The sequence below is a fragment of the Vulpes lagopus genome, chromosome X (genome assembly GCF_018345385.1).
Source record: "Vulpes lagopus strain Blue_001 chromosome X, ASM1834538v1, whole genome shotgun sequence".
NCBI classification, from domain to species: domain Eukaryota; kingdom Metazoa; phylum Chordata; class Mammalia; order Carnivora; family Canidae; genus Vulpes; species Vulpes lagopus.
The window spans coordinates 40849566-40871403 of record NC_054848.1 but is presented as its reverse complement, the minus strand read 5'-3'; the positions used below and the strand labels follow the sequence as shown (position 1 = coordinate 40871403).

Sequence of the window (21838 nt, the reverse complement as noted above, 5' to 3'; positions counted from 1 at the left end):
ATTGGGGAGCTAAAATGCAACCAGGATGGAGGGGTTCTTGATGATGCTGTTCTTGGTGTTTCAGGTATGAGTAAGGTAATAAAGGGGATCCAGGAGCTGGGGTGCTGAACAAAGGGACAGAAGTGTCTGGAGAATCAAGAGCTGTAATGGGGGAGATCATGGACAAAGAGCTGGGATAGTAGAGAAAGGGAGCAGAGGAAGTTTTTGTTCAAGTCTCAGATGGTAGCAATGGTGGACAGAGGTGTGGGGTACTCTTGAGCAGCAGTAATGGAAAAAGTATCTCTGGTGGGAAAACCTCTCCACTTAAACAGTTAGAATCACCACTAAATAGATGCCAGAGGTAAAGCACTTCAGTCCCCAGTGTCCTGGAGGGGAATAAAAAGGAAGTATGGAAGGATGAAGTCACCCAAGCAGGGTAGGCCAAGGGAAAAAAAAAATAATCACAGGATGGAGGTGGACAAGGGCATACACTGTGCCTGGGGTCTGGAGCTGGCCCAGGAGGCAGCAGATGTGGGGCAGGCTGTGATGAGTGTCAGGCCAAGTTCCAGGATAGGTTATACTATTCCCAGTACCCAGGTTTGAATGAAGGAACGAGGGGTCTATTTCCAAGTAGGAGAAAAGTTGGGCTTCTGGCTGGCTGAGGGAGAGGTAGGATTGGCATCCTCAAACACCAGGTAGCCAGTCTGATTGGCGCTTTCAGCTGTCTGGAGTACTCAGTCAAGACCAAGAACGAGCTTGGGCAGCTCTGCAGTCCTGGTAGGGCCTGTGGTGAGCCTGCTCTAACTAACCAACAACCCAGAGCTCACTCTCTTCTTAAAGGTAGGCAGCCTTGGGACAAGCAGACCAGGCACGAGGGGGAGCAGGGTGGAGTGGGAAAGGGGCTTTTCCTCTACAGATGTTCTCAGCCAAATATTTTCATAAAAACTGCAAAGTCTGAACAGTTATGATCTTCCTCAGTCCAACAGTTGTTTAGAGCCCCCTGTAGCTGGGAAGTTGACCTTGGGCACTTGGTCCTGGGAACCATGATTTTAAGACTTGTCTGGAGTCTCAGTGCTTTAAGCCACATGGGAAGGGATCTGCCCCCCAAGGACATAAGCCATACTAACCAAGCCCTGGTCGACGGGTTGCAGTAACGTTCTTCTTCACTAAAGACAAGGTTAGAGAAGCTGCGGGGCTTGCTCAAACATGACTCTTCACTACCCCTCAAAATCAACATGGTGGTGGGGAGTTGGGAGCTAGAGCTGGACAAGATGGAATTTGAACCCAGCTACCTCCACCCTATGCCTCCATCCAACTCTTCTCAAACACGGAGGGTGGGAGGAAGAAGCGGTAATTCCCATTTTCTTTGCCCAGGCAACTGGCTGCTGGGGTGGGGTTGAGCCCTCTGGGCTACCACCTGAACTGGACAGCTCTGGGAAGTCTCTTCCTTCCCTGGAACCAGCAGGTAATGCCAGGTCTAGGTTAATAATTCTTTATTAGGATTCAGGTTCCAAATAAGGTAGAAAGCAGCGGCAAGAGGGGTGCAGGGAGGGAGATGAGGAGGGGACACCAGGCGTGGCTAGCTGGACCACTGCCAGAGGCTTGATGGGAGCCCTGGGCTGGGGGGTGGGGTGGGGTAGGAGCCAGGGCTGGGGCCAGCCTACGGGCGTGGACAAGGGTCAGCGGATGGTGTATCGTACATAGGGAACCTCGACATCCTCACCGCTCTCATCATTGCAGCACAGCTCAAGGACCAGTGCCCGTACATGGTGGCCCAGCTTTCGCTTCGACACACGGCTTACGATCTCTGTCATCCTGAGGGGTGGGGGGAACAAAGGGTCAGGGAGGCAAAAAGTGAGGGAGGGCTGGGTGGCAGGGACAGAAGCAAAGGGCAGCCAATTGGGCTGGAACAGCTGTGAGCAGAAGCCCCCCAACTTACGGCTGATCCAACCGTTCCCTGAGTTTGGTAGCTGGCATGAAAAAGGAGTACAGCATGGATATACCTTGGGACAGCATGGTAATCTCTAATTTGTGCTCTTTCTGGAGGAGGGGGAAAGGGGACAGCAGTGTCACGGGGGTGGGCAGCCTAGTGAATCTCACCAGCACACTCTGCCTGTGGGTAGGGGTGAGAGTGAGAAAGGGTCTCACCTTAAAGTAGTCAAGGAACTGTTTGAGTGTCATCTCCTCGCCGTTAGGCTGCAGACCCTGGACCTCAAAGCGATCCCACAACGTCCACTCCTGGTTATAGTACTGTGGGGCAAGAAGTGGGCTGATGGGATAGGGGCCAGCACAGGGCCTAGCCCCGTCAGTCCTGTCCTCACCCCTACTGCCCACCCCCACTCAGGCTAATGTGCTCAGACTGCAAGCCTCTTCCATCAAAAACGTGGCTTCTGTCACAACTTGAGCTAGCAACCGAAACCTTTCAGTGACCAATGACTGACAAGCCTAGGCACTGGGAGCCTGTTCTGGCCTAACCTCCTACCCCCTCATCCAACCCCAGCTCTACCAACTTATTCTTCCTCAAACACACCAGGCATCCTCCTACCTTGGGACCCGTGAAGAGAATGGTCCCTGTGGCCTGGGAATGTTCTCCTCCCAGGAGCCTGCATGGTCTGTCTCCCTCCGGAGGGAGGGAGCCCAAGTCTGGGCTTACAGGTCATCTTTTCAGCAGGGCCTTTCTTGACCATCCCACATTTGAAGGCCCCATCCCATCCCCCTGCCACCTGGTAGTCTCAAGTCCTCCTTGCCCTGCTGTTTCTTGGGAGGTTCTAAAATCATTTATCATGTTATATAATCTGTTGCACAAATACAATCCTACTACCTACAAGACTATCTGGCACACAGGTGCTCAGCAAACATTTGAAGTTAATGAATAAAGTGAGTAAAGGTACTTGCCATAAGCACCCAGTAAATGTTGATAGCTATTATTATGTTATTAATAACCTCTTAGGGTACAATTAAAATATTCCATCTTTTTTGAGGGCTTCTACAGGCAGATTCACACCAGTGCTTAGTGCTTAGTGCAAAACAGGGCAAGGAAATAAATGAATAAGGTGTGCACAAAAGGAGTAGGTGCATGCTAACAGAAACCCTCACCTGGTGACAGGCTATGCAAGCAAACTAAAGCCAGCTCCACAGAAGAAACCCCCCGCTCACAAACCTACCTGCCCTGATACAGGCCCTTACCTGGTGACGGGGTGGGGCAAGTGGTTCAGAGAAGCTGAAGAAGGGCAGGGCCAAGTTCATAAAACTGTTCTTGTAAGACTCAAGCTGCTGGTGTCCCTGCACCACTTTGTATAGCTCCAGACACACGAGGCCAACTATAGCTGCTGTGGTTGTGGCAATGGCAGGGATGATCTTTCCTGCAATCAGCTTGCTCTGTGAGGCAGGAAGGATTAAGAAACACGGTAGTTAAGGTGGAAGCGGCTCAGAGCCTACATTGAATGAATGGAATGTAGAGAACTCAAGCCAGGGGTGAGGGGGAAATCAGGTCCAGACTCCCCTCACCTTATGCCGGTCCGCAGGGGGAATGTTATAGTTCTCTGCTCGGAGGTTGGAAGCAGCCACGATGAAATCCATATGGAAATTGCTGTCATCATCCTTTTATGAATGAGTGAGGGAGAAGGGGAAGGGTGGGGAGAGGACGAGAGAGGATCAGTGTCAGAGGAGGAAGAGGATTCCTGGCCTCTGTGGACAAGTATCCTCCACTGCAATTACCTGCCAGGCTCTCAGATCACAAAGGCATGGCTGGGAACATCTATACATTCAGGGCCATATAGCAGGCCCATGATCCAATTCCCATAAGGGCCTGGGGCTGCCATCAGATTCCCAAAGGTCAGTTCTGTCTAGCCCATCCCCCTGCCTGCCCAGGGCCCCCACCCAGCACCTTCTCAAAGTCGATGGGATACATCTTGAATCCAGGGAGCTTTTCTGGACTGGGCAGTGTGGCCTTGAGCTCCTCTAGACGGCTGTCATCTGCAGGAAGAAAGGGTCACCATCAGCCCCTTTAGATCCAGGCCAGTGTCTGAGGTGGAAACAGGGGCCCTGGGGTGGGGGGATCAGGAAGGGCAAAAGATGTTCACATAGAGAAGACTTGAAAAGGAACCTATCCTGGGAGAGAAAGGAGGTCCAGAGGGAGAGGCAGAGCAGGACAAGAGAGAACAAACCTGAAGGAGACAGAAAGGGGGTTGGGTATATCAAAAGAGAGCTCTCCAGAGACACTAAGGAAGACATCAGGATGAAGTGGACACGGATAAATCCGAATGGGAGAGCTGCAGATCTTAGGGAGAATGTTATATAAAAAGAGATGAGGAGGGATCCCTGGGTGGCGCAGCGGTTTGGCGCCTGCCTTTGGCCCAGGGCGCGATCCTGGAGACCCGGGATCGAGTCCCACATCGGGCTCCCGGTGCATGGAGCCTGCTTCTCCCTCTGCCTGTGTCTCTGCCTGTTTCTCTCTCTCTGTATGACTATCATAAATAAATAAAAAAATAAAAAAAAAAAATAAAATAAAAAAAAAAAAAGAGATGAGGAGACATGGAGAATATGAGTGAGGGGGAAGGAACAGGGGATGAAAAAAATATACAGAGAGGATACTGGGGGGAACACACAGACATGGAGATAGAGGAAAGATATGGTGTGGGAGAAAGAAGATCAAAAAGGGGAGAATGGGGACATGAGACATGTAGGTGTTCTACTTTTCACACACTCTTTACATGTATCATTTATATACATTTTACATATATGTTACATACGTTATATAAATCTCGTGTACAGCTACACAGCTTCATGCACATATGCACATGTCTATGAGGAGAAAAGTGGAGAAAATACAGGAGTGAAGTGAAGGGAGATGTGGAAGGAAAGATGGGAAGAAACATACAGAGAGGAACATGAAAGGGCAGAGATTTGGGAAGGGAGATGGAGAGATGATAGGGGAGACAGCAAGAGAAGCGAGAAGATCTATGGAGAGGAAGATGGGGGGCATAAAAGGTAAATGCAGGGGGATCCCCAAGCTGCGAGTGCAGTATCTAGTCTATGGATAAGAAAAGGTACGGAAGAGAAGATAAATCTACAGGGCTGGGGGGGGGAGGGCAGGGCGGCAGCAATGAACGAAGGCCCTGAGCCAAGGTCAGCCCACCCGCCCTATGTTGTATCAATAAAATTTTACTGGAAAACAGCCACACATGTTCATTTACACGTTGTTCATGGCTGCTTTTGTGCTTCAATCATGACAGGTGATTAGCTGCATACAATCTATAGCCCGCAAAATCTGAGAGTTACTATTTGGCCTCTTACCTGATTCACAGCATGAGCTAGAGGAAAGAGATGGAGAGATGGGGAGGTGCAGGGAGATGGTGGAGAGGGAGATGGGGAGGGAGTGCTGAGAAAAGATATGGAGGAAGATATTAGGGTGAAGACACACACAGAGGAACTCGGGGGCCAGATGTCAAGGGAGAGAGACCACTGGTGGAGATCATACCCCCAGAGAAACATAAAACAGAAACAGAAGTTGTGCTTTCCAAGGCAAATACAAACAGAAGGCCAGAGAGTAGGGAGAAGGAAGAAGTGAGAGAGACAACTTGCCCCAACTGACCACCTTCTTCACACTTCAGAAGGAGAGAGGTTCAAAGGAAGGTGTGGGGAAGCCTCAGGCCTGGGGTGGCAAGAGCTGAGCCAGAGGTGGAGAACTGGTGGGAAGCCTGGCCCGGGCAGGGTACAAGTGAAGTGGTGACTCCTGGCCGACTGGCCAAACACCCTCACCAACTGAGGCATTGGCGCTCTGCAGCTCCTGGTCAGAGATATGGATCTTGACACCAGACTTGGGGGTAAACTCGGGGACCTGCACAGACCGTAGGAGTGTGGCCACAGCAGCTCGGTCCTGAGACCCCATCAGCCCGTAAGTCTGGGCAAAGAGGTTGGCAGCAGCCATCACATAATCCAGATGCAGGGGCTGGGAGAAGGCAGGGCCCAGAAGGGTAATAAGCACATCGGCTCTTGCCTGAAGAGTAGGCCTCCTTCCCTCCCTCCTGCCCTCCCTTCCTTCCCCCTTCCAACCCTCCACCAGACCTAAGAGACTCACAGGGAAGAGACTTACATTGTTAACATCAAAGGTGAGCGGGTGTGGACAGCGTTTGGGCCCAGACCAGAATGGAGCTCCTGAGCTCGTGAGCTAAAGGAGTAAAGAGATTTTTGAGGGGCAGGACCTGAGAGCAGAGGCCTCTCTAACAAGCCTAACTCCTCGCCTTGGCCCCAGATGTGCCCTCACTACCCCTGGCTGGGCACACACAGGGTGCTGGAGTCAGTCATGAAAGACCTCACCTGTAGGGTCCTATAGATGGAAGTTCCGATGCCAGGCTTAATCAGGGACCTCACCGAGCACACAACTGCCAAATTCCTGGGCACTTTGTTTTGTGCAAGATACACAGCCATCTCACAAACTCTTATGGACTACCACGCACCAGACCAACTTACTATTAGTTAAGTACCAATAAATTCTGACAAAAACCCCCATGAGGTAAATTACTGTTAGGTCTCCTGCACACATGACAAGACTGAGGTGCCGAGGAAGTTATGTGATTTTGCCCAAGTGCAAATGCTACTGGGATTTGAACCCATACTGATTCCTACTCTCTTGACTACAAAATTTCTTCCCCATAATCTATACAGCCTGGGAGTCGAGTAGGGCTCAGAGTCTGCCACTGGCAAAGGAAATAGAAATGCAAGTTTCTTGCTCAAAGGCAAGGCAATGGGAAAAACAGGTCAAACTTAATCATTCTTCTCAGATTCCCCATGCCCTGGGGGTACCTGCCACAGTTGGCTTGACAGAGCATGTGGAGAGCCCAGAGCAGGTCCCTATTTCAGGGAAAATGCATTGCACCAAATGGACCTGGCAAGTGGGCATTACCTGGTCGGGAGGGAAGTTATGCAGCAGCTGCCGAATGTTGTTGGAGTACTGAGTGTGCCAGTGGTGGTACGCCCAAGTCACACAGTCAGCCCAGGTCTCTGGCCGCTGTAACAGCAGGCTACGCTGCACAGCCTCCAGCATCTCCAGGGGTTGGGTGCCTGCCAGCCGCAGGGTCCGCTCCACAAACTTGGGGTCTCTATCAGGAATTGGAGGGGTCAAAGGGGCAGGATTACACAGCAGCCCCAGGAGTGGGCTCCAGGGCAACCCCACTTTCTCCAGGGAAAGCTAATCCTGACCCCCAGTGGTATGAGGCCCGAGCCTTCACTGATTCATTTGCAAAGTGTGCCTGGTGCTGGGGGTTACTGGCAAGAAAAGTAGACGGGATGCCTTGGCTAGCAGGCAGGGGTGGGCTGAAGGGGCGTTTGGTTACTTACGTGAGGTACTGGTTGACGTTTTCTGCTGGCTGCTTGAAGAGGCCTTCAAACTCATCCCGAGCCCACTGCAAGACAGAGCAGATGGACTGCATGGAGTGACAGCTGACAACTGGCTATTTGTCATTACAAAGACCGTCCGTAAATAAACCCAGTTAGAAGAACACCGCTGCTCTGAGCAAAGAGAAACCTTCCGCCCCTGCTCCCCAACCTTCCCCACACCCCCAGTGCCTCAATTGAAAAACGAATGGACTTGATTTGGGCCACGGAATAAAATTATTAAGGATCTGTGTACCTCACTAGAGATCCATATGTCTCGATTAAAAAAAAACAACAAAAACCAAACTTTTAGCTATGTATATTTTACCAGTTTTAAAAAAGAAAAAAACCATCAGACGCAAATCAAAAATGATTGCCATACAGGCCCTGGGGCTGAGCAGCAAACCAGATAGACACTCTATAAATTCCTAAGGAATTCCTGTACTCTGAAAATTCCTAAAGACAGTAAACGCATTCACTGGTGGAAGGGCTGGGAGGAGAGGACATCTAGGTTCAAACCCCAGCTCTCCTACCTAGTATCTAGTTTTGGGACTTTAGAAACACACAGCAACCCTTACCTTCGCACTTTCCTTCCTAAAATAGATATTGTTACCAGTAACACCTATCATGAGATGGGCTTGCATGAGGTGGGCTTGCAAAGAAATGAGCAAGGATGTATCCACTCAAAAATTCGCTTAAACAGCACCAAATACACAGTAAATGCCAAGTGCTTCGCAACCATGACACTGACAATGCTGTCAGCCCCGTTTCACAGAGGAGTCAGGCACGATGAGGTAGAATCCAAAGTCACACATGGCTCAGTGAGACCATGGAGGGCGCACAAATATGAACGTGCACACTCTGGAACTAGAGGCAGAAGGGAAGGTGGCCGAGGAAGCCAGTTTTGCCCTGTTTGGATCTCGCCACCCCCCTCCCCCTTGCTCCTAACTGAACACTCTGAATGGTTTGTTCTCGAAGACTACAGTCATTCTGATAGCACAATCATTATCCTCAGGTCACCCTTAGGTTCTCCTTCATGGCCCTGGTATACCAGTTACATAGGGGCGTTCACTTTATCAAGACTCAGCCTGGTGAGAGGTGCACAGGATCATCCTGAGAAACTAGCTGTTGAAGCCATTCTGAGCATCACCTGGTGACACGTGAAGAAGAACTAAAACATTAAAGACCTAAATAACTGCAGGAGGTAATCACCAGTAATTTTGTTTAGCATGCAAGCAGGATTTGGGATAGATAGCAGTGGTCCTCACCTGGGAGCAATTTTGCCCCCTGGAGGAGTGGGGGAGTGGGGGGATATCTGACAATGTCTGGAGACCTTGTGAGTAGTCGCAACCGCACCCTCCTGCAGCCAGGGATGCCACTAAGCACTGGACAGTGCAGATGCCACCCACCCACCCATCCACCCTGCACTGGTAAGGAAATACCTGGCCCCCAATGTCAACAATGCCGAGGTCGAAGAGACCCTGTTAGGCAGAACATACAGATGCCTGTTAGAATGTTAAGGAGTTAAGTGCTGTGATACCTATGAGACACTTCAGCACAAAGAAGGAAAGATATGGCAATCTAAGAAGAAAATGTGTCAAAACATTAACTATTACATCTAGGTGACGAACGCTGAGTGTTCACCATACCGCTCTTTGTCTTTCTGTGTTGACAACTTTTCAAAATGAAAGATGAATGAAATCGCTCTAGAAACCCGGCTGTTGGATGGGAAGTGAGGGAGGAAAGTTTGGAGAGAAAGCACATCTTGAGCTTTGGCTGGTGACACCGTAGGGGGAGGGGGCCTAGTTGCCATGAAGGTGCCTGCTCCCTCCCCTCCCTGCCCCTTCCCCCCCCACAAAGCGGATCACCTGCAGTGTGTGTTCGATGGCATTGGGGAAGTTCTTCAGTGTGCAGATGGGGATGGACTTCTCAGGAGGGTCCTGGCTGGAGCTGTAGGACTCTGTCAGGAAAGGGATAACCACCTGCACGTTGCCCTTCGTACCCAGTGTACCTGATTCCAGCAGTGGTTTACGGTAGTACACACAGCGGCGGTCCATGTACAAGCCTAAGGGAGATAGGGTGTGTGTGTGGGGGGGGCACATGTGTCAGGACAGGAATGTCAACAGAAGATGGAAAGACAGGCATCCCTGATGGCACACATGCACACCACCTCCCCCGCCTACCTCCTCACCCTCCTCCAAACTCACGGGCATCCACGTTGTCAAGGGCATTGGCCACACCATCCAGGTTTTGGAAGAAATCATCATCATAGATGCGTTCTGTGTCAGGGCCCACACGGTTCTGGTGGCTTGTCACCCGGATGTGCGGATTCATCTGGCGCACAGCTGCAGCGGCTGTGTCAGACTTTAACTTCTAAGGGGGATAAGGGTGGGACAGGGAAACACAGAACTCAGTTATTCATGCATTCACCCAACAAACCTCTACAGGGCCATCCTCCTAAAAATGGGTTTACTTAATGCCTAGGAAGAACCAGGCTCTGAGTTCAGAAGGCTACCTGATTTAGCAGGAGACAGTCTGTGACAGTACCACACGGCTAGGGCTGTGACAGTAGTGGCAGGGGCTCAGTGGAAAGCGAAGCAATGAACAAATGTAGACGAGAGGCAAGAGGCCACCATCTGTTTCTATGACTACCCAACATCTATTGTTCTTTCCAGTAACAGCACCCAGGCCTGGGGTCCATCCTCTCAAACAAAACAGGATCTTTCCAAAGCCTAGGTCAGTCACGTCCCTCCTCTGCTCAAAACCCTCCTCTGGCTTCCCCCTCCACAGAGGAGAAAATGAGTTAGCCCCCACTTCCTCTAGCTCATCTCCTACATCCCACCCCGCCAACAGGATCCTGGCCTAGGGTGCTCTGAACCCAGAAAAGGGGTCTCTACTCCCTTCTACCTTCCAGGTGTGCAGGACTGAGCCCTTTCCTAACCACTGCCAACCTGTCTTCCAGACAGGCCCAACTTCCCTTGCCTTGCTTTTGTTGTTTCCTTTGCACAGCACTCATCAACATTAACTACAAATCTATTATACTGTATTGCTTGCTTGTGGTCTGTCCTCCCTCCTTAGAACCTGTGTTTCCTTGCTGTATCCCAAGTGCCGAAAGCGGTGCCTAGGCCATCACTGAATGGAAAGGAGAACATCTTTAAAAAAAAAAAAAAAAAAAGGCAGCCCGGGTGGCTCAGCAGTTTAGTGCCATCTTTGGCCCAGGGCCTGATCCTGGAGACCCGGGATAGAGTCCCACGTCAGGTTCCCTGCATGGAGCCTGCTTCTCCCTCTGCCTGTGTCTCTGCCTCTCTCTGTCTCTCATGAATAAACAAAATCTTAAAAAAAAAAAAAAAAAAGGAAAAAAGAAAGCGGAACAGATCCCAGGCAGGCAAACAGGGCACTATCCCCCATGGAAGGCTTCCCAGCTCGAGCCCCTGAATGACCTAGACTCCATCTGGCAGAGAAGAGTGACCCTAACACAAACATTCTCCTAGGGAAGGCCTACTGGCAAGATCAGCCCTTGGTCGGCATCTGGGAACCTGGATTTCCAGAGGGTTCTCACCAGGCCTTACCTGCTAAGGGCAGCTCACTGTACCTAGACTCCTTATGCAGTGTGGTTTCTGTTGAACTCCTGCTTTCCTTCTGGGAGGCTGGAATTTGGGTATGTGCCCAGTGGAGGGTGCCTACGTGACCAGCCCATAGTACAAACCCTGAGTACTGAGTCTCTAACGAGCTTCCCTGGTTGGCAACATTTCACACGTGTTGTCACAACTCGCTACTGGGGGAGTTAAGTGTGTCCTGTGCGACTCCACTGGGAGAGGAGTCTCGGAAGCTTGTGTCTGGTCTCCCCCAGATGCCTTTTCCCTTTGATTTTGCTCTGCATAATTTTGCTAGAAGAAATCATAACTGTGAATAGGGCTATAAGCTGGGTCCTGTGAGTCCTCCTAGTCAATCATCAGACTTGGGGGTGGTTTGGGGGACCCCCCCAACACACTGGCCCAACCAGCACTGATAACAGGTCAAAAAGAAAAAAAGATGAAAAAGTGGTAGATTCAATGCAAGGATGCTCAAGAAACGTTTGCTAAAGGAGTGTCACAGAGAAACTGAAAGAGCTGAAGGAAAAAGATGGAGAGGCCTCCCTCCTTTCCAGAAAGAATGGAAACAAAAGACAGGAGGAAAGGGAGAGGATAAAATCCCACTCCCTTCTCCCCATTCCACTCACCGTGACGTCCCACGGCCGGAAAAGAAACTGCCGGTTCAGATTTGACTTCTCAATAGTGTCCATGTCTGTGACAACAATTTCTCCACCCTCCCCACAGCCCAGCCCAATCATGGCGAAGTTCTTGAGCAGCTCACAGCCAATGGCACCTGCACCCACCTAGAAGGCAGCCAAGAAGACAGATAGAGGCTGGTTGGGGTAACACAGGGGAATGTGACAGTATGCATCACTCCACACTCCCCACCCCCTACCCATGACAGAAGACAACAGGAGAGGTGGAGTGGGGCTAGTGCCACATCCTCAAGTCCCAGGGCTATCAGAAATAACCCAGAGCCATCTGAGGGAAGGCAGCGCCAGAGGAGGAAACAGAAGGACAAACCAGGCTTTCTCTTGAGATAAAAAAATAAGTGGCAAAAGGCACGCAACAGAGTTACGAGAACCAAAAGACCCTCCCTTGGGACGCAGGAGACTCCAGAAGAGGGGGCCAGAGGCCCAGGGAGATGAAGGCAGTGGGTGTCTAAGGGGGTCACACTCACTAGGAAGTATTTCTGTTTGCCCAACTTCTCTTGCAGGTCTGAGCCAAACACGGCCACCTGCCCATCATAACGGTTCTGGCGCTGAGGAATGCAAAGGGAGGAGGGTCAGAGTGCGGGGGGAGCCTCGCCAGAAATGCCCCCAATGACATCTTCCCCATGGGCCCCACTCCCATACCGGGAGACACTTGTCCTCTGTGAGGGCCTCTTTGTCCTCAGGGAGACACTCAAGGGCATCAAAGTACAGCCACTGCATAATGGGCATAAACTTCCCAGAGCAGGCCTGCGGGGTGGGGAGGAGGAAGCGGTCAGTGGTTAATTGAGGCAGATGGACAGTAAGTGATGGAATCAGGGACAGGCCTGGGCCACTGTTGGTCCTGCCCTTCCCCACTGTGCTGACCTTCATGACCTCCTGGGCAGCCAAGCCCCCAATAAAGGCATTTATGGGTGCCAGGTCCCCAGCAGCCACATATGACAGCTTTCGAATGAGGTCCTCATCCAGGCTATCCTGCTGCACTGCTGGCAGGGCTTGGGCATTCACGGCCCGTGCCAAGGTCACCAGCTCTGTTGCATCTTCCTGGTGGGGCAGGAAAGACCAAGAAGACCTCGGTCAGGCCACTGTGGGAAGAGGGATTTGGGGGGGGGGGTGCAAAAGGAAGGGAGAGCAGACAGGTAGAGGCCCTGGCTGGCCCACCCACTCACCCACCTCATTGTGGGGACGAGGGGACCGGCCATGCTGAGCACAGAAGTGGTGCAGGGCCTGGAAGCCAATGTGCAGCTGGGCAGGGCGGGAGTACTTGGCAAAGTCCGTCATCACAAAGTCAGGCTCTGCCAGTGAGGCCAGCAAGGATTTCTGTGGGGGATGGGACATCAGAGCCTAGAAATGCCCAGGACCAACCCCTCCCCGCCCCCACTACCCACCACACTCACAAAGCTGATCTTCTTAGGTACTTTGACCTGACTGACAATGCCTCCACGGATATAATCGGAGAAGTTGGAGGTGTCACAGATGCTAAAGGTGTAAGGACCTAGGTAGAGGAGGAAACTGTCAGGCTACCGGCCCTCCCCTAAAACCCACAATACCCCCAAGATAAGGCAAACTCCATCCCTGACCCAGCTCAGTCATCAGGAGCCAACTCTCCACCCCAGGTCCTGCTGGGACATCAGAAACCATGTCCCCTCTGCCCAAGACACAGGCTTGCAACCCACAAGACCCTGGGCCCTTGGACCCAAGTCTATACTAGAAGACATTCTCTACCCCTGTCTACATCAGCTTAGACAGGAAGTAGATCGTCTCTGGTCTGCTCTGTTTAAACACCAAAGACTTTTCCCCCACTTAGCACAGATGCCAGGGACCTATTATCCTAGGAATAGCTCAAACACCAGACAGTACCTCTACCCCATGCCCACCAGCTCTGGTTGGACCCAGGGGACTCTGTCCTGGTTCATCTCAGACACCCAGCATGTGTCTTTCTCCCCTCGCTCAGAGCCCAGGGACATACCTCCTACCACCCCTGATTCCTCCATGGCCTTAGCTCACCCAAGACTTTGATCTCCATGGGCTGACTTCCGTTGAGTTCAACCATGCCCTGGACTTCTGAGAAGGAAACATAGTCGCCACTCTCAAACCCATGCCGGGCCTCATCCAGGCAGGTGACGACACCGGGGCTATCCTGATTAAAGGAGGAGTGAGCCTCAGAGGCAGGCTCAGGGTAACAGGAGCAGACAGAAGGCCTGCTGCTGCCCATCGGCATTCTAGGACCCCTGAGGCTCATCTCCTTACCTTGGTGACCATAGAAACCATAGCACTGAGAGGCTGCTCCCCAGTGGAATCTGTAAGGATCATTTCCTCTCCAAAGTCACAGAACAACTGCCTGTAAAGGGAGGCAACAGGGCTGAAGCCCCAGAGTCCCATGCTCATGGGGACCGGACATATCCCTTGAGATAGAACGAATACTTGCTGAGCAAATTCAGCCCATCACTGCTGGGAATCACAAAGCACTCATGTCACGTGGGGAGGGGTGGACACACAGAATCTGAAACCCAGGTGGCCAAGGGGCAAGGCGGTGAGAGCTTAGGGGTCTTGGTGCAGGCCTGGCAAGGGTTGGGGGATGAGGATAGGGGCACTCACCCAAACAGGCCCCGTGTGTCTGCCACCACCAGCTTGATACCACGGCTGTGACAGAACTCACCGACCCGCAGCTGGTCCTCCAGGGGGGTGTTGGTGAGGACCACCACCTGTGGAGAGGTGGAGGCTCAGGACAAGGGCCCAGCACTGGGACAAGAGGGAGAGAATAATGCAGGAAGGCCGGAACCAGGGGGGACTCAGAAGAGTCCTTAAAGCTTTCACAGAGTTATCTACTACGGTTCAGTGGATACTGTCTCCCAAAGCATCTACTACGTATCACATTCAGCCAGGGCGAAACCCAGCAAAAAGAAATGCGAATCCCTACACGAGGGCGGGCAAGGTAGCAGACAAGGTAATGAGCCAGGAGGGGAGAGTGTAGAGAGGAGCTGACTCATTTACGCATCAACACCCACTGCTGCCCGCCTATAGGCCTGCCTTGCCCTGGGAGACACAGAAGTAAACCTCTCTTCACAGCCAAAGTCTGAGCTCACTCCTACCACACCCATTTGCTTCCAATTCTCCAGACAATGCCTGCTGAACCAGGTACCTTGGGACTTTTCTTTCTACCCGAATGCTCACCCTTGCCCACCAGGGTGAGCTCCTACAACTAACTACTTCAGGTTCAGCAGCAGGGTCCGGCCACTGGGATGCCCCAGGGCACAAGCTCAGCTCCCATAGCTCCTCTTTCAAGCTCAGAGTTTTTATTTAACAAATAACCAGATGGCCCTTATCATGCACCAGCTGCTATTCTAAGCACTTAGCCGTCACAGAAACTCTACAAAGTAGGTACTACTACCGGTCCCAAGTCCACAAACAAGGAAAAGAAAACAAAGCAGAAGAGATCAAGTGACCTGCCTGAGATCATACTAATAGAACTGGAGACCCACTCAAGGGCAGTCTGGCTCTGGCCTGTGCTCATAATCACTACGCTCTATGGCCTGCCCATTCACACCCCTGCCCCCCGAAAAAGCAGGTCCAGGGTCTAAAACCCACCTGCATCTCCAGTGTGAAACCTGGCACACAGGCTGGCCCATTTAATGGAGAACTAATGATCAAAGGAAAAGTGGGTTTGGAGAAAACTGGGCAGGAGGCTGGGTGGTGTGCAACCCCCCACTGCGCCCACCAAGGTACCTGAAAGCCACTAAGGAAGTCCTCGACCAGAGGCCCAGTGTAGGCACTGACAGGCACATAGCTGTTGAGCTCAGCAAGGCGGGGCTGTGATACCTCAGCCCGGTTTTTACCAATGTCCTCCTCCCGCAGGTAGAACTGCAAAGGGGAACCAGAGAAGAAGGGAGTGGCAGTCGAGTCCGGGGGTGGGGGACCAGCACCTCAGCAAGGGAGAAGGGCTAGTTAGAGGTACCTGGGAGGAGAGGTCGGCCCACTGGGCAGTGCCCTGGTCATGCAGTGTGACAGCTTTGACCCCACCAAGGATGATATTCTTGGCAATTTCCACTCCTAGGCCCCGGAGGCCTGACACCAGTACACTGGATGTCTGGAGATGCTTCATTGCCTCATGGCCAAGCACATACCTGAGGAGTTGGGGGGTGTTCCAGGTGAAGGTCTGGTCCTCCAGACCCAATCCTCCCAGTGCCCTTCCCCGTGCTTAGCCCAACTGAGGCCCCACTTACAGCTGCCGAGAGTAAAGGCCCTCATCTATGTCTGCTTCACTGCCGTTCTTCGCCATTCCCTAGAGACAGAGGAGAAGAACAGGTTTGGTTAGAAACAGAGGAGGGTGTGGACAGATGCATGGTGATACCGAAGCCTCTCCCACCCACCACTCTCACTACCCTAACCTGCCAGGGTCCAGGAAGGAGACACTTACGTTGGTTGGCACCGAGGGCACTTCAGACAACACGGAGTGGGCAGGGGAACAGTTAGAACCCGGCTTTGGATCAGGCCCGGACACGCGACGTTTCTTGGACAGCGGCGAGCTGGACATCTGGAAGGGAAAAGGAGTATCAGAGGTGAGCCTAGGGCATGTAGGTGTTACAGTTGGTTAGTGGTGACTGTAGGGGAAGGGAAGACTTAAGGGCTGGTATCTCCATTTTACAGAAGAGGAGGCAGGTGCAGAGAGGTGAGGTGACTTGCCCAGGGTCACACAGCTGTCAGAGCTAAGATCTGAACCCAGGTGGTCTGGCTTGCAATCCATGCTGCTGACCACTAGGCCATTCGCCTTTCTCCCCAGCCCAGCATGAGGGAGAGACTCCAGTCCTGCGGGGTGAGAGGAGTGACAAGAAGAATGTCCTTGTGGGAAAGTCAGAGGAGGGTATCAGCTCAGGTCAGACCCTGCTACTCTTTGACAGACCTCATTCAAGCCCCATTGGCTCAATTGCCTCACCTGTGCAAAGGGCTAACAGTGCCACTTACCTACCCCACGGAGTTGCCGAAGTGATGAAAGAGAGCTCAGACCACAGAGCCTGGCACAGAGCAGGCAGGCAACAACAAGCAGCCGTTCTCCTCCCCCTTAACCCCCGTGACAGGGGTGCAGGAGGGAAACGTGGCTTAGACTTCCATCAGGGTAGCATGATGGCAGGAGACACCTTGCCGGAGACCCAGTACCCGGAGGGGCTTGGGGAAGAGGGTTTTCCAAAGCCCCCCTCCCCCCCACCCAGCTCTGGGAGGGGAAAGGCCCAAGCCAATAAAAAAGGTCACAGGAAGAAAAAATACACACTTTTGCCTGTGGAGTCCCTTAAACAGGTTAACAATAATGGCAGATGAATATTTATTAGGAATCCTCCCAGTGCCAGATGTCACGCTAAGCCTTGCTTCACTTTGTCCTTAAGGCATCTCCGTGAGATCTGGACTACCATCAATAACATCCCCCAACTCACAGTTGAGGGAAAAAATTCACTCGGGGACATTTGGTGACTCGACCAAGGTTCCCATAAACACAGTGGCCAAGCAGAGCCCAAGACAGGATCTGCTGACCCTGAAGCCTAGGCTGTTGCCTGAGGTTATCACATTTCATCCCCTCGATGGTCCCGGCCCTGCAAGGCAGGGCTGAGCACCTTTGCCAGACAAATGAGAAAACCTGAGCTCGTGAGGTTGAGCTAACCTGCCAGGCATCACACACTGGGTCCCAGAGACAGAACAATGGAGTCTGCTGTGGGAGTGAGATCTGTGTATGACCAGATCCCCATGCCAGAGACAACAGGACCCTCAATCATTTCCCCTCGCCACCGATGCTCTCCCCACTGTAAGCCACCTACACTGAGACTTTCCTGACCCCCAAACATACCGAACACCCCCACGGTACCCAAGATTCCATCTTGGCACCTGTCACACTCTCACACTAACCAGGAGAACAGAAGCTCCCTATCATCTACCAAGAGCTTACTGCCCGTCAATCACAGGGTAAAGGGCTTTGTCTAATCCCAACAATGCCCACGAACGAGATAACCTCATGCCCACATCACAAGTAAGAAAACAAAGGCTCAGAGAACTCAATCACTTGCCCACAGTCATGCAGCTGGTGCGGGCCTGTTTGCCAAATGCCTCCGGGGAGAAGAGAGTCAGGACCAAGCTCAGGGCCCAGCCCACAGAGCTAAGGGATGAGGTGTGAGGAAGGAGGGACCCAGAAGGCAGGAGGCTGGCTAGGACCCTGGAGCCAATCAACCTAATTATTGGGAATGCAAAGCACCAACCTAGACAAGAAAAAGTTGGTGAATTAGTATGGAGACAAAAACAAATCATGATTTTTCCATTCACTGACTCTCTGACCTGGGGAAGGGATCTCATTTACTCGGAGCCCTACTTTCTCCAAAAGCAGGAAAGAACAGAACTATCCTCAAGGGACTGCTGGGAAGGGTAAAAAAAAAAAAAAAAAAAAAAAAAAAAGAGTCTACTTCTGTGGTCAAAACTCAGCAACTTGAAGACCTAAGTAAGATCCTCCCTGGATACCTGCAGTGGCCTCTGTTACTCAGTTATCTCCTTGTCTTGTCACTGGTTTGCTCATCTAGGACATACCATCTCCCTTGCTTCCTAGGTCAGAGATGATCCAGGGCCAGAGAGATCTTTAATATCTGCATTTTTTACCTCAGGATTCTTGTTGCTGCCAGCAAGGGTCTAAGCAGGATTTGGGTGACTGTTGCAGAGATTTCAATTGCAGAGATTCGGAACAGCCCAGTCTCAAGGCAAGCAAGAGGATTCTGGGACAGAAACCCCAGAAAGGAGCTAAAGATCCCCCATTTCTCCCTCAACATATGCTCAGGCCCCAGTAGGATGCACGTACTATCCATTGTTCAACAAAGCTGAACTGGGCTTAGTGAGTTTTAGAACTTGCCTGAGGTCTCCAAACTGGTGATTCTGAAGCCTGAACATTCTCTACCACCCAAATCAGAGAAGGTTTGAGGGAGGAGTCCTGGAGCAGGTTTGAGAGGGGGCGGGCACAGGGTCAGGTTATCAGGATAGAGAAGTTAGGGAACAGGATGCTGGGGCCTGTCAAGCCTCCTGGGAGGGATTAACTGAGAAGTCCCTGGTAACATAAAAGAAAGAAGTCAGGAGGTAGTTGTTTGAGCCCATGGAGGCTCAGAGGGAGACGGAAAAGGGGGTTAGAAGTCATGGGGGGCAGGCAGGACAGAGCCAGGCCAGGTTGTTAAGACCCCTATCTGGCTCTTTGGAAAGAATCTTTTAGGGGAAGGCCAGGAAATTGCACTAGAGGCCCCCTGAGGCTGCAGGGAGGTAGGAGGGCAGTAGCTGAGCCCCATGGAAGCTACACAGGGGATGGGTGGGGGATTCTGGGGCCCAAGAAGGCCACAGGAAAATGCTAGGGCCTGCAGGGAGAGGTGCTCTCCATCAGGAGGATGCTAGGGCCCTAGGGGGTCTCTGGAAACGGATGCTGTCGGCACAGAAAAACCTCTGATCAAAAATAACAGGGACACGTAGGAAGAGAAGAGCCTATGACATCAACGTCAGAGTCGCAGAAGGCTATGAAGGCAAACGTGGAGTCCTAGGGTAGAGTTTGGGAGGGATTTCTAATGGAGCACAAAGGCCTTGTGTTGATATCTCTGACTGGTACATGCTAGGTATACCAGCTGCTTGACAGGTGGAAGGGGAAGGCTGAGCCCAGACGGTTCTGGCCCTAAAAAGTTCAGTAAGCAGATACCGGCTAGGTCTCCAAGTAGGGTTGGGTTTCTCTGACCAATTCTGTGGAATCCTATGGAGGCTCTGAGAGTAGATGCTGAGAAGGGGATTGTCTACTCTGACTGAGGACAACTGGGCCTGTTGGGGGAAGGGACATCTATATCTGACAATGATGCTGAGATCCTACAAACCTAAAAGCCTCTAACTGATGCTGGGACCTTGAAAGACTCCAAGGGCAGATTCTGGGGCCTTATGTGAGGTTAAGAGATCTATGTGAGAAGCTGCAATCCTGGTTGGCTTTTGAAGGCAGAGGCTGAGTGAAGGGTGGGGTTTGAGGTGAGTTTGATAGAGCTAGAAGGCAACAGGGTCTGCAAGGGCAGCTGCTGGCAGACTGATTGGTAATGGGAGAATTATGTATCCAAACAGTTCTGCCCTGGTATCTGGTCCTCTGGGAGGCTCTGAGGGAGCATCCCGGGAGTTAGAGGAGTATGTAATCAGGAAGATGCCAAGGCCCACAAAAGATAGTCTCTGAAAAGAATACGGAGACCATGAAACGAGGCATTCCCTTAGAGTAGAAAGTCTGTAAAAGCAAATACTAAGAATTAAAGAAAATCTTAAAGGTAGTTGCAAAGGAGAACCTCTGACTAGAAAGGCCAGACCCAGAGGGCTTTGTGATGGAAGATGCTAGGGCCAGGTTGGGGTTATAGATGTGAAGGAATCTCTGACACGGAAGCCAGGCCCAAATCGTCTTTCAAAGTCTAGTTTCCTTGGAAGTTCTGAGGGCAGAGAATGCCTGTGAGTTGGGGGAGCGGTCTGAAGGAATATACTAGAGAAGACTTACAGAAATGAAGGCCCTCCCTGGGGTCTAACCCCTCTTGGAAGTGAGCATCACTGAGGAACTAGGAGGGCCTGAAAGAAGATTCTGGGGTAGGGCTTTAAGCATACATTGGTTGGGGGCTTCCAACAAAAATGCCAATCCCTTAAGTCTCTACAGGCGATTGAGGGGCGTTCTGACCTGCGATACAAGGTTCTGGATAGGGTTCCGGTCCCTGACTAGGGATACTAGGCCTGAGTCTCTAAACCCAGATCTCAGGGGGTCTGACCCCAAGGTCAGATTTCGGAGGTTGAGGGCTGGTCCAGGATGGGAAATGTCGACCCCGCCCCAAAATCTACCCCCCTACCCACGGATCCCTAGCATCCGAGTCACCCCCGCCCATCCCGGCATCAGCCTAGCCCAGCACCGACCCAGGCTCCTCCAATGCTTCCCGAAACCCTTGCCCCGGCCAAGGCGCTGAGAAAGGCCGTTTGTTACCAATGCCGGTTCCCCGGGTCGCGCCGCCGCCAACTCCTCTAGGAGCCGAAGCCAAGCCCGGCCGCCACCCTCCTTCTCCTCCTCCTCCTCCTCCCCGCCGCCTGGGCCGCGTAGAATCGCCGCCGCCTGGGCCGCCTTCTCCTCCCCCGGCGGTAGTACTTGTGCTCGTCCCTGCCACCTCCTTCACCTCCGCCGCCGACACAAGATGGCGGCCGCTGAGCCCGGGGCCGGAACAAAACCTTGAGCCCCACCCCCCAGGAACCCGGATGCAAGCAGGCCGCGCCTATTCATGAATCATGTAAAAAGGTCCCTGCCCGTCTGTGACTCATTCGAAGAGGAAGAGCTCCACCTGGTGGCAAAGGTGGCAGTAACTAGGAAAACAGGTAAAAAAAAAACCACCAAAAAACGCAGAGGCCACGCCACATGGAACGTGAATAATGAATACATTGTTGTATCCAGGCTGCCAAGGAGGCGAAGAAAGGACCTCAAGGCCACACTTCCTGATCATGAATTATGCACGAGGCCGGGTGGTTGGACTAACTCCCTGCAACCTGAAAGCCAATGTTAAAACATGGAAGCCACGCCCCGTTGCTCATGAATAATTAATAACTTCACAGCAGCCCGGAAGCCAAGGAGATTAAGGCCACATCTTTTCATGAATAATGCATGAGGCCCGGTGGGCTGGAACAAAAGATACAGGTCCTCCTATTGCTGCATCTAATACCCTGTAAGCAGGGAAAAAGGGCTACCACAGGGAAAACACACTCCCTTGGCTCATAAATAATGAATAACGCTGCTGCTGTAGCGGCTCAACCTGGAAACTCAGAGAGGTCAAGAAAGGTCCCACCTAGTTACTTATGAATTATGTACGAGGCTGGATGGACAGAAACACTCAAGACAGCCCTAGCTACTGGAGATTATAGTACTCCAGCCAAGGCAACACAGCCACGCCTTCCTATTCATGAATAATGAAAACCGATGCTGCAGAGCCACAGGGGAAACCCAGGGGAAATGTAGATGCCTTCTCCCCACCCCTGACTAACTGCATAGGAACCAGGGCTGCCTTGGTCCAACGGAATCCAGACTCACTAATATGACTTTGGCAGGTGCTTCAGTTTCCAAAACTGTAAAATGGGGCTGGAAATAGAACCCATTTACCTCATAAAGGCAAAATGTGCTATTATGAAAATCAGAGAATATGGATTAGGGAGTGA

General features: G+C 51.9%; 1 protein-coding gene across 1 annotated transcript; it reads right to left on the bottom strand.

Annotated features, from left to right (window-relative positions):
- Positions 1 to 1457: 1457 nt before the first annotated feature.
- UBA1 (ubiquitin like modifier activating enzyme 1) lies at positions 1458 to 20849 on the bottom strand. The gene is made up of 25 exons (XM_041741470.1): positions 20625 to 20849; positions 16053 to 16169; positions 15859 to 15917; positions 15591 to 15759; positions 15362 to 15496; positions 14234 to 14340; positions 13886 to 13976; positions 13643 to 13775; positions 13033 to 13130; positions 12809 to 12955; positions 12281 to 12679; positions 12106 to 12186; positions 11573 to 11728; positions 9561 to 9726; positions 9222 to 9418; positions 7318 to 7382; positions 6884 to 7079; positions 6074 to 6148; positions 5740 to 5929; positions 3866 to 3954; positions 3487 to 3579; positions 3166 to 3357; positions 2128 to 2229; positions 1919 to 2019; positions 1458 to 1794 (listed from the first exon to the last, which is right to left on the bottom strand). Exons 2-25 carry the CDS (start codon positions 16167 to 16169, stop codon positions 1659 to 1661), a joined length of 3294 nt encoding a protein of 1097 aa, XP_041597404.1. The 5' UTR covers positions 20625 to 20849; the 3' UTR covers positions 1458 to 1658.
- Positions 20850 to 21838: the final 989 nt, after the last annotated feature.

Bases quoted from the DNA above. Each gene is read 5' to 3' on its own strand.
- UBA1 (XM_041741470.1), bottom strand. From the start codon at position 16,169: ATGTCCAGCTCGCCGCTGTCCAAGAAACGTCGCGTGTCCGGGCCTGAT. The intron at 15,760-15,858 runs GTAAGTGGGGCC...CCAACTCCTCAG, and splicing joins GGCCTTTACTCTCGGCAGCT to GTATGTGCTTGGCCATGAGG. The intron at 3,955-5,739 runs GTGAGGGTGTTT...TTCTTCCTGCAG, and splicing joins GAGCGCCAATGCCTCAGTTG to ATGACAGCCGTCTAGAGGAG.